Genomic DNA, 12,228 nt, shown 5'->3' on the forward strand with positions numbered 1-12,228 from the left:
AAAAAGAACAAAGAAAAGGCTGGGCATGGTGGCTCACCCCTATAATCCCAGCACTTTGGGAGGCTGAGGCGAGCAGATCACCTGAGGTCAGGAGTTCGAGACCAGCCTGGCCAATGTGATGAAACCCCATCTCTAATAAAAATACAAAAATTCGCCGGGCATGATAGCAGGCACCTGTAATCCTGGCTACTAGGGAGGCTGAGGCAGAAGAATCGCTTGAACCCCAGAGGCGGAGGTTGCAGTGAGCCAAGATTGTGCCACTGCACTCCAGCCTGGGCAACAGAACGAAACTCTGTCTCAAAGAAACAAACAAACAAACAAATAAATAAATAATAAAAGGAGCACTCACTTGTGAAAATGGGGAGGATAAAAATAAATAAATAAAATAAAAAGAGCATTCAGAGATCAAAAAATATGACAGCAGAAATTAAAAGCCTCCTGGGTTTAAGCAATTCTCGTGCCTCAGCCTACTAAGCAACTGGGACTATAGGTGCATGTGCCACCATGGCCAGCTAATATTTTGTGTTTTTAGTAGTTACACATTGTATACCTGTATCAAAACATCACATGTCAGACGGCTGGGCAGCCATGGCATCCTATATCGATGAACACGACTGTGAGCCATTGGACCCTCGAGCAGGAGACTCAAACCAACATGGTGCTGGAGCTCGCAAGGTCAATTTTCAATAGGATGGACTTTGAAGACTTGGGGTTGGTAGTAGATTGGGATCACCACCTGTCTCCACCAGCTACCAATACTGTGGTTGAGAACCTCCCTATGGCAGTTATCAGAGGCTCTCAGTCTGAGCTCAAGTGCCCCATGTGTCTTTTGGAATTTGAGGAGGAGGAGACTGCCATTGAGAGGCTTCCCATCACCTCTTCCATTGCAGCTGCATTCTGCCCTGGGCCGCAAGAGCAAAACTCCATCTCAAAACAAAACAAAAACAAACAAACAACAACAAAAAAATGTGCACGATAAATACATATGATTATGTTCCCATAATAAATAATTTAAAAAATCGTATCCTTTTCTTGTTTTATGCTTGCAATAGTTATTTGTAGCTCAGGGTATCGATTATATATCTCTGTGCACATGCATTTGATTTTTCTTCTCACCGGGTGGTTTCTGTTTCCGCTGGGGGTTGCTTTTTTCCCCCTTGTTTGTTTTGGTCTCTATGGTACTCTTTCCCTGTTTATTTGTTTATGAGGCTGTCAAGTCCACAGGTCCTCTAACACCCCTTGCTGCTAGGTAGCTCCCTTTCCTCATCCCTAGGAAAAGACAGGGTTTTGGGCAAAACACATGTTAGATGCTCTGTTCTCTTCATTTAGCTCCCAGACGCTTATAACCACCTCTACACCCTCCAGGCAGGAAATTAGAAGCTCATCTCCAGGGACTCTGACCAACCTTTAAAGAAATATCTGAAGATACTGATATTCATTGGAAACCCCCAACTAAATATTCGAACCAAATAACCCTGCACCGAAGCTCCTAGTCAACAAGCCCCCACACTCTCAGAACATCTGGATATTGTCTAAAATAGAAATTTAAATTATTCATAATGAATTTAAGGCGTTGGGAGAGGGATATCTTAAAGTTCCATCTCTGGAGCGCCTTCTCTGGAGCGCCTTGGGGGCGGGTGCCCGCTTCCTGAGCGGCCGTTCCGACCTCCGGCCAGCAGGCGGAGGAAAAGAGCGGGGCCGGCGGCTGCGCGGGCAGAGCCTCTCTGGGCTGAGAGGAAGAAACCAGCGAGACATCGAGAGGAAGTTGCGGTGGCGCTCAATCCTACGGCCTCCGAGACTGAGGAGGTCAGTGTGTCGCTGGCCTTAGGCAGGCTCCACAGGCCACGCTGGCTGCGAATGGAGCCCAGGACTCGCGTGGAGGCGAGATGCTGCCAGCTGGCGAGATCGGCGCCTCTCCTGCAGCCCCGGTGAGACGGCCCTGGCGTCCCTGGGAGGGGACATTGGTGGCCTACTGTGGTGGCACAGACCTCCCGGGGAAGATAGTCCCGGTGAGGTGACCCTGTAATCTTGTGAAGGTGCTTCCCGCAGCTTAGATTAGAGGCCCTTGCAAGACCTCCTAGAGGAGGCGGTAGTCCCAGTGAGGTGGCTTTGGCGGTCCTGGTGAGATGACAGATTTCTCTAGGGAGGTGGCCCTAGTGGGCAGGCAGGGTAACTCCAGGTCCTGCGGAGGTGACACAGACCTCCTGGGAAGGTGGCAGTGGTGGCACCAGGGAAGTGGCACTTTGGGGTACCTGATTGAGACGGCCCTGGCCACTCAGAAGGGGGGAGAGCGTCTGGAACCTCTCTGGCCTCCAGTTGGTGCCCATTGGGAGCCCCGTATGCTTTCCATCCACGACTTTAATCTTAATGTGCTTGTCACACCTGTTCTCCTTTTAGTGCTGCTCTGAAAGTGGTGACGAAAGGAAGAACCTCGAGGAGAAAAGTAAGCCAGCTGCAAACACCTAAGCTCTTTCTTCCCAGCTATCCCTCCCAAACCCAGCCTTCTAGGGTCTGCAACAGAGAAAGGTTCTTTGCCTATCTTTTAGATGCAGTATCGTTTTGTGCGCAATATGCTTATATGGTAATACTGATGACCATGATACACATATTTTTGTCTTTCTAAAATTGTAAAATATGGGATGCTCGGGAGAAGAGCACTTCCCGATCCATACCTAGTACAGGGACTGGAGTGTTTTCGCTGGAAGTCTGCCTATTATACGGGACTCAGAATAATTGGGGCCTGCCTGTCATTTTAATGAAACATCAACTTATTAAGCATCAGGAATTTGGAGGGGCCCATGATCTAGGACAGATGACCACCACCTTAATTGGGTTCAAAGGAGGCAAATGATAATTGTTTAGTTCACCTTCAGTAAATTTCACCTTCAGTAAATTGGCAGTTTAAAATTGCTCCGGGAAGAGCACAACGGATAACTTGGGTTCTGGATCTTGGACTGGACAGGAAAGGGGGAAAAGGTCAGTACCACCATTTCCTCCCTAGTACAGGAGTATATGTCAGGGATGTGGACTTTTGCCATTTTACTTTAATGGCAGGTTATTGCCAATCAAGGCCTCTTTAGGTACCTTTGAAGTAACATTTTTTGGGAGAGGAAGGGGAAAAGCATGTGATAGCTCTGCTATTGGAATGTTTGGTTCTTTTGACTGTGGCAAATAGTTGGGAATGAGTATTAGTAAGAAAAATGGTGCCCACCTTACCACATGGCCCTTAGGAGTAAGATTGGCCCTTAACATTGGCGGCTAGTAGAGTCTGCCTCAGAAAGAAGACTCTAAGCGGTCCATAGCACATGACTGTCGTAACTGCCACATCTCAGCTCCTTTTTCTTGAAGGATTTGAGAGTGCCTTGTATCTCTCAGTTAAACCCTTCCCTTTCCACTTTCGCTTCATTCAGATGCCTGGAAAGTAGTCGGATGCCTACTGAGCTGTCATTTTAATAAAATAATAGATGTAGACTATCATATCAAGGACTTTGTCCTTGTTCCTCTTTCCACGGCTCAGTCAAACTGCTTTGCGATTAGGAGTGCTCTTTACAAAAAATAGAAAAAGAGACACATAAAAACCTCCCAAACCACTGGTGTGTCATTTTGAAGAATGTCATTTTGCTAAGAATGTACTATGCCACATTTGAATGGTTACACATCAAGGGTGTAATTTTTTTTTTTTTTTTTTTGAGACCTAGTCTCACTCTGTCTCCCAGGCTGGAGTGCAGCGGCACGATCTTGGCTCGCTGCAAGCTCCACCTCTGGGTTCCAGTAATTCCCCTGCCTCAGCCTCCTTAGTAGCTGGGATTACAGGTGCCTGCCTCCACACTGGCTAATTTTTGTATTTTTAGTAGAGGCAGGGTTTCACCACGTTGGTTAGGCTGGTCTCCAACTCCTGACCTCAGGTAATCCACCCTCCTCGGCCTTCCAAAGTTCTGGGATTATGGGCATGAGCCACTGCGCCCGGCGGGTGTAATTTTTTTAAAAAGTGAAGGTAGAGTTTCCTCCCTAAGGTACAGCAACTGTAGCATTCACAAATATTTCCTGCCTCCATTTGTCTGCAGATAACCACATAACTCACTTGTTTTATTTAAGATTAAAAAAAGGCATTGTGAGTTCTGTACATAATAGTAGATTATTATACATTACCATTATATATCAATGTATGATATAATTAATAGATAATATTTATATTAATATAATTAATACAAACTATATAATTTGTATTATGTAGTCCCATTTATAACCTTGAGATGTAGGCTGGGGCAAATGTTACCATTTGTTTTCTAGTTGGAAAATTGAGGCATAGTGTTATGTTAATATTGCCTCTCCTACCCAATTTAGAATTGACAATTTAAAATTGCTCTGGGAAGAGCACAACAGATAGCTTGGGTTCTGGATCTTGGACTGGACAGGAAAGGGGGAAAAGGTCAGTACCACCTCCTGATTCTCACAGCATGTGAAAAATCTTTTAATTCAATTCATATAAGTTAAACAAAGGAAATTTTGTTTGTTAGGGTGTAGGGGTGGAGAGAGGAACATACTTTGTATAGAACACATTGGTATATGTCAGGCCTCTGAGCCCAAGCTAAGCCATCATATCCCTTATGACCAGATGGCCTGAAGCAACTGAAGATCCACAGAAGTGAAAATAGCTTAACTGATGACATTCCACCATTGTGATTTGTTTCTGCCCCACCCTAACTGATCAGTGTTCTTTATAATGTCCCCCACCCTTAAGAGTTTCTTTGTAATTCTCCTCACCTTTGAGAATGACTTTGTGAGATCCACCCCCTGCCCCCAAAACATTGCTCTTAACTCCACCACCTATCCCAAAACCTATAAGAACCAATGATAATCCCACCACCCTTTTCTGACTATCTTTTCGGACTCAGCCCGCCTGCACGCAGGTGAAATAAACAGCCATGTTGCTCGCACAAAGCCTGTTTGGTGGTCTCTTCACGTGGACACGTGAAACAGTATACTGTTAATCTTTACATAAATAGTTGAACAATATCTTACATTTACATTTTGCACTTAGGCATATCATTATTTAGATATTAATATTAGTAAGTCCAATATGTACTGGACTTATTAAATGTCACAAAACAGGTAGTTTATTTGCCATGGAAAGAATCTCACTTCATACTATTTAGTGGTTGCATTAGTCATTCATTTTGATTTTTTCCTAGTAATTTGTTCTGTCATATTTTCTTTTTTTCTGTTTCTGACAAAGATATCTTCGTACAATGACCTTTGAAGCTTAAAAACAATTTTTTTTTTTTTTTTTTTGAGGCAGAGCCTCACTTTGTCGCCCAGGCGTGATCTCGGCTCATTGCAACCTCCGCCTCCTGTGTTCAAGCAATTCTTCTGCCCCAGCCTCCCGAGTAGCTGGGACTACAGGTGTGCGCCACCATGCCCAGCTAATTTTTGTATTTTTAGTAGAGACGGGTTTTCACCATATTGGCCAGGCTGGTCTTGAACTTCTGACTTCGTGATCTGCCTGCCTCAACCTCCCAAAGTGCTGGGATTACAGGCATGAGCCACCGTGCCCAGCTAAAACCTTTTTACTTTTTTTTTTTTTTTTAAAGAGATGAAGTCTCACTCTGCAGTCCAGGCTGGAGTGTAGTGGTGCAATCATGGCTCACTGCAGCCTCGATCTCCCTGGCTGCTCAAGCAATCCTCCCACCTCAGCCCACCTGAGACTACAGGTGCGTGCCACCATGCCTGGCTAATTTTGTTAGATAAAGTCTTGCTTTGTTGCCCAGGCTGGTCTAGAACTCCTGGGCTCAAGTGATCCTCCTGCCTTGGCTTCCCACAGTGCTGGGATTACAGGTGTGAGCCACTGCGCCTGGCCTTTTAAAAAACATTTTAAAACAAGAGTCTTCCTTTTGATGTTGCTCTAGACCATACTACTGGTTCCTTACACATTTCAAAAAGGTATTACGCCTTGTCTATTGAAACCTGTGATTACTGGGTCGCACTTTAGGAATTTTTCCTTTAATACTTCCCTCAGCTCTTAAGCATTTTACAGTAGTTGGTTGATAGAGTGCTTTAGAGCTATTCATCTGGGCATTTGTATGTGTGTGTTGTTCTTTAAATTATTAACTTTGTTTTGGTTTTGTTTTTTGATACAGAATCTCTGTCTCTCAGGCTGGAGTGCAGTGGCATGATCTTGGCTCACTGCAACCTCTGCCTCTTGGGTTCAAGGGATTCTCGTGCCTCAGCCTCCCGAATAGCTGGGACTACAGGCCTGTGCCCCCATGCCTGGCTAATTTTTGTATTTTTAGTAGAGACAGAGTTTCGCCACGTTTGCCAGGCTAGTCTCGAACTCCTGGCCTCAGGTGATGCACCTGCCTCAGCCTCCCAAAGTGCTGGGATCACAGGTGTGAGCCACCATGCCTGGCAAAATTATTAACTTTTGAAGGTAGATACACTGCTTTTACATGTTTTACATTTTCTTTAACTCCATAGTACATAGTGACGTTGAGTAATTGTTATTCTTTTGTTTTAGGTGACATAAATGTTACAGTTCTTATTGGAAGTAAACAAGTCAGTGAAGGTACAGATAATGGTGATCTCCCTTCTTATGTGTCTGCATTCATAGAAAAGGAAGTTGGAAATGACCTTAAATCTTTAAAGAAACTTGATAAACTCATAGAACAGAGGACAGTAAGTAAAATGCAGTTAGAAGAACAGGTAAGTATTGAAACTCACTGACATAATTATCAATGGTATACTTTTTACAATATAATGTCTATTATATATAGAATTTTAAAGATACAGAATGTGATAAATAGTCTATTGTAAACTGTTTAAGAGGACTTAAGAACCTACAATATACTACCTATTTTACAAATTAGGTAAAAGACAAAGTTCCTACTGATATAGTTTGTCTTGAAAACATATTGAGACCTAACATTTTATATAGATTTTCACAGAGTGACTTTTTTTTTCCCTTTCATTCTGTTTCTAGTGAACATACAGTGACTTTTTTTTTTGAGACAGAGTCTTGCTCTGTCGCCCAGGCTGGAGTGCAGTGGCCGGATCTCAGCTCACTGCAAGCTCCGCTTCCCGGGTTTACGCCATTCTCCTGCCTCAGCCTCTGGAGTAGCTGGGACCACAGGCGCCCGCCACCTCGCCCAGCTAGTTTTTTTGTATTTTTTAGTAGAGACGGGGTTTCACCATGTTAGCCAGGATGGTCTCGATCTCCTGACCTCGTGATCCACCCGTCTCGGCCTCCCAAAGTGCCGGGATTACAGGCTTGAGCCACCGCACCCAGCTTCATACAGTGACTTTTAAATTGCTTTTACAAGCAAATAATTTCATGGCATGTAAAAAAATATATACCATGGTGTAAACACCATCATTTCAATTTTTTTTTTTTTGAGATGGAGTTTTGTTGCCCAGGCTGGAGTGCAATGGTGCCATCTTGGCTCACTGCAACCTCCGCCTCCCGGGTTCAAGCAGTTCTCCTGCCTTAGCTTCCCATGTGGCTGGGATTACAGGCATGTGTCACTCTGCCTGCCTAATTTTGTATTTTAGGTAGAGATGGGGTTTCAACATGTTGGCAAGGCTGGTCTTGAACTCCTGACCTCAGATGATCCACCTGCCTTGGCCTCCCTTAGTTCTGGGATTACAAATGTGAGCCACTGTACCTGACCACATTTCAAATTTTAATAAATACACACATAGGGAGAAGTATAAAGTGAAAAGAAGTATAACATAATGGTTATTTCTGGGTGGTTGGTTGACAAGTGGTGTATTTAAAAAATATTTCTAGGCCTGGCACAGTAGCTCACACCTGTAATCCCAGCACTTTGGGAGGCTGAGACGGGTGGATCACCTGAGGTCAGGAGTTTGAGACCAGCCCGACCCACATGGTGAAACCCCGTCTCTGCTGAAAGTACAACAAAAAAAATTAGCCAGGTGCGGTGGCAGGCACCTGTAATCCCAGCTACTCGGGAGGCTGAGGCAGGAGAATTGCTTGAACCCAGGAGGCGGAGGTTGCTGTGAGCTGAGATCGCGCCATCTCACTCCAGCCTAGGCAATAAAAGCGACACTGCGTCTCAAAAATATATATTTCTATGTATTTATAGGTTTTTTTTCTTTTACAATGAACATACCACTTAAAATAATTTTTTAAAACCCGGCCAACATAAAACATTTTTATTGGGCTGGACGCAGTGGCTCACACCTGTAATCCCAGCACTTTGGGAGGCCGAGACGGACGGATCACGAGGTCGAGATCGAGACCATCCTGGCTAACACGGTGAAACCCCGTCTCTACTAAAAACACAAAAAAATTACCTGGGTGCAGTGGCGGGCCCCTGTAGTCCCAGCTACATGGGAGGCTGAGGCAGGAGAATGGCGTGAACCCAGGAGGCGGAGGTTGCAGTGAGCTGAGATTGCGCCACTGCACTCCAGCCTGGGCGACAGAGCGAGACTCCGTCTCAGAAAAAAAATTTTTTTATCATATAGCTACTAAATTAGGTTAAGAAAATTCTGTGTGGGTTATTTCCAGCTTTTTGATCATCTTATGTTCTCCCGTCCCTATTACCTTAGGCCTCCACAGCTTCCTGTCTTCCCACCACAACTACTGCTAGTCTTCAAGTTTAGCCTAGCTTTGTCTGCCTTTTCACTCCTGCAGGCAGGTTGTGTGGACCCAGTTGGAGGAAGTCATACAACCGAGTAGGTTGGTGCCAACCTATGTGTGTGGTCTGCCACCCTGGCTGAGTATTCAGCCCCACCAGCAATCCTTCCATGGGAAGGTCAGCTCCTCTGCTACTCCCCTCAGCTGTTCTTTCAGATTCTCTTTGAGACATCTACCCAACCTGTCCATTTTGCCCTTTCCTTTTCCCAAGCAGAAAAAAATAGAGGCCTAGCATGAATTTAGTGGCATTGAATTCAGTCTGTTGAATGGTCTATCCCACAATCCCCAAATTTATATGTAGTCATTTTTAACCTCATTCAGCAGAGGATCATTCTAAGGCAGACCTTATACCCCAGGTTCTATCTGCCACCTCAGTGAACTTGTGTCACTCTTATAATTTTACCCTGTGTTCATCAACCAGTCCTATCCCTTCAGCGTGTGCATATGGACAGGTCTTTTCTATAAAACCTTAACAAACAAACGAAAAAACCTGTGATCTTTTAGCAGGTATTAGTTCTTTCCTTTGATTGTCAGGCTTCAGAAGGTAACCTTTGTTATCTATGTCTACTTTTTAATTTGCCATTCATATTTGACCCACTGTAGTCAGGCTTGTTTCCGTAATGACCACAGAAACTTTTACTGAAGTTCCTTATTGAACCTTAAATTCAGCATGTCCAAAACTGTACTGATACATTTTTTAGAGACATGTCTGTCTTGGTTAGATAATGGCACACTATCTGCCTGTCACCCAGACCTGAAGCCTAGGAGTCCTAGATTCCTTCTTATCATTCTCTATCTCTGTCACCAAGTCATCTGAGTTCTGCCTCAACATCTCTGGTGTCCATCCCATCTTTCTCACTCTTCTTTTTTTTTTTTTTTTTTTTTTGAGTAGGAGTTCCTGCTGCCCAGGCTGGAGTGCAATGGCACGATCTCGGCTCACTGCAACCTCCACCTCCCGGGTTCAAGCGATTCTCCTGCTTCAGGCTCCCAAGTAACTGGGATTATAGGCATGTGCCACCACGCCTGGCTAATTTTGTATTTTTAGTAGAGGTGGGGTTTCTCTGTGTTGGGAAGGCTGGTCTCAAACTCCCGACTTCAGGTGATCCGCCCGAAAGTGGATCTTGGCCTTCCAAAGTGCTGGGATTACAGGCGTGAGCCACTGCGCCCGACCCCATCTTTCCCACTCTTGCTGATACCATCTTAGTTTAGGCAGGTTGGGAGCTTTGTAGAAATGCAGAATCTCAGTCTTACTTCAGACTTACTGTGTCTGAATCTGTATTATAAGAAGATCTCTAGGTGATTAATGTGCACATTCATTAAATGTAGCCTGTCCATTTTATTGCATTAATCCCACTGTTTTTTTTTTTTTTTTTTTTTTTTTTGAGACGGAGTCTCGCTCTGTCGCCCAGGCCGGAGTGCAGTGGCGCTATCTCAGCTCACTGCAAGCTCCGCCTCCCGGGTTTACGCCATTCTCCTGCCTCAGCCTCCCGAGTAGCTGGGACTACAGGCGCCCGCCACTGCGCCCGGCTAATTTTTTTGTATTTTTAGTAGAGACGGGGTTTCATTGTGTTAGCCAGGATGGTCTCGATCTCCTGACCTCGTGATCCGCCCGTCTCGGCCTCCCAAAGTCCTGGGATTACAGGCTTGAGCCACCGCGCCCGGCCAAATCCCACTGTTGAAATTACTTGCTTACAACTCTCTTGTATACCAAAGGGATCTTAAGGACGGATGCTGTGTCTTGTTTGTCTGAATATTTCTAGCACAGTGCCTGGTACAGAATAAGTATCTAATCACTGTTGATTGAAATTATTCTATGATGTTCTTTGTATTTGCTGATGACTAGTATTTGTATATGTTTTCCCATATACTATAAGAAAAATTCATTTAGTAAATGCCATTTTCTGTCTTCTTTTTTTTTTTTGAGATGGAGTCTTGCTCTGTTGCCCAGGCTGGAGTGTGGTGGTGTGATCTCAGCTCACTGCAACCTCCGCCTTCTGGGTTCAAGTGATTCTTCTGCCTCAGCCTCCCAAATAGCTGGGATGACAGGCATGCGCAACCATACTCAGCTCATTTTTGTATTTGTATTTATTTTACTTTATTTTATTTTTTGAGACAGAGTCTCACTGTGTCACCCAGGCTGGAGTGCAGTGGCGGGATCTCAGCTCACCAACCTCCGCCTCCTGGGTTTACCAATTCTCCTGCCTTCGCCTCCTGAGTAGCTGGGATTACAGGCATGTGCTACCACACCCGGCTAGTTTTTTTATTTTTAGTAGAGACAGGGTTTCACCATTTTGGCAAGGCTGGTCTCAAACTACTTACCTCAAGTAATCCACCAGCTTTTGCTTCCCAAAGTGCTAGGATTACAGGCATGAAACACTGTGCCTGGCCGAATTTTTGTATTTTCAGTAGAGACAGGGTTTCACCATGTTGGCCCGGCTGGTCTCGAACTTCTGACCTCCAGTGACTTGCCCGCCTCGGCCTCCCAAAGTGCTGGGATTACAGGCGTGAGCCACCGCACCTGGCCAGTAAATGCCATTTCTAAAGGCATTGCCTGGATATCGTCTCATCAAGTCAGTGGTTCTTAGCCTGGCCTTAATTCAGAATCACCTGGGGGTGTTGGCAAAATATAGATGCCCAGCCTGTTAGAATGAGATCTTTGTTTCCATTTTTTTTTGAGATGGAGTCTCGCTCTGTCACTCAGGCTGGAGGGCAGTGATGCAATCTCAGCCCACTGCAACCTCTGCCTCCTGGGTTTAAGAAATTCTCTGCCTCAGCCTCCCAAATAGCTGGGATTACAGTCGTGTGCCACCATGCTCAGCTAATTTTTTTTGTTAAATTTTTTAGTAGAGACAAGATTTCCCCATCTTGGCCAGGCTGGTCTTGAAATCCTGACCTTGTGATCCACCCACCTTGGCCTCCCAAAGTGCTGGGATTACAGGCGTAAGCCTCCGTGCCTGGTCTGCAGTGTTTTTGTTTTTGTTTTTTCTTTGAGGAGTCTCGCTCAGAGTGACAGACCCCCAGGCTGGATGGAGTGTGGTGGTGCAGTCTTGGCTCACTGCAACCACCTCCTCCCGGTTCAAGTGATTCTCCTGCCTTAGCCTCTCTAGTAGCTGAGGTTACAGGTGTGTGTCACCACGCCTGGCTAGTTTTTGTATTTTTAGTAGAGATGGGGTTTCACCATCTTGGCCAGGCTGGTCTCAAACTCCTGACCTCAAATGATCCGCCCATCTCGGCCTCTCAAAGTGCTGGGATTACAGGCGTGAGCCACCATGCCCAGCCCTTGGTTTGCTTTGAAGGAAAATATTTAGTAGGTAGAGCATGTATTAATAAATTTTCTCAGCTGGGCGTGGTGGCTCACGCCTGTAATCTCAGCACTTTGGGAGGCTGGGGTGGGCAGATCACGAGGTAAGGAGTTTGAGACCAGCCTGACCAACATGGTGAAACCCTGTCTCTGCTAAAAATACAAAAATTAGCCGAGCGTGATGGCACACGCCTATAATTCCTGCTACTTAGGAGGCTGAGGCAGGAGAATCACTTGAACCCGGGAGGTGGAGGTTGCAGTGAACTGAGATCAT

General features: G+C 45.3%; 1 protein-coding gene across 1 annotated transcript in view; it reads left to right on the forward strand.

The window, feature by feature from the left end:
• Window positions 1-1,748: 1,748 nt before the first annotated feature.
• Window positions 1,749-12,228, forward strand: part of RINT1 (RAD50 interactor 1) — a 38,442-nt gene continuing 27,962 nt past the window's right edge. Inside the window, 4 exon segments of the mRNA XM_005550459.4 lie at window positions 1,749-1,888; window positions 1,891-1,928; window positions 2,398-2,443; window positions 6,515-6,699. Of these exon segments, the coding sequence (XP_005550516.3) occupies window positions 1,858-1,888; window positions 1,891-1,928; window positions 2,398-2,443; window positions 6,515-6,699 (300 nt within the window). The 5' untranslated portion in view covers window positions 1,749-1,857.

Source organism: Macaca fascicularis, chromosome 3 (genome assembly GCF_037993035.2).
Source record: "Macaca fascicularis isolate 582-1 chromosome 3, T2T-MFA8v1.1".
NCBI lineage: Eukaryota > Metazoa > Chordata > Mammalia > Primates > Cercopithecidae > Macaca > Macaca fascicularis.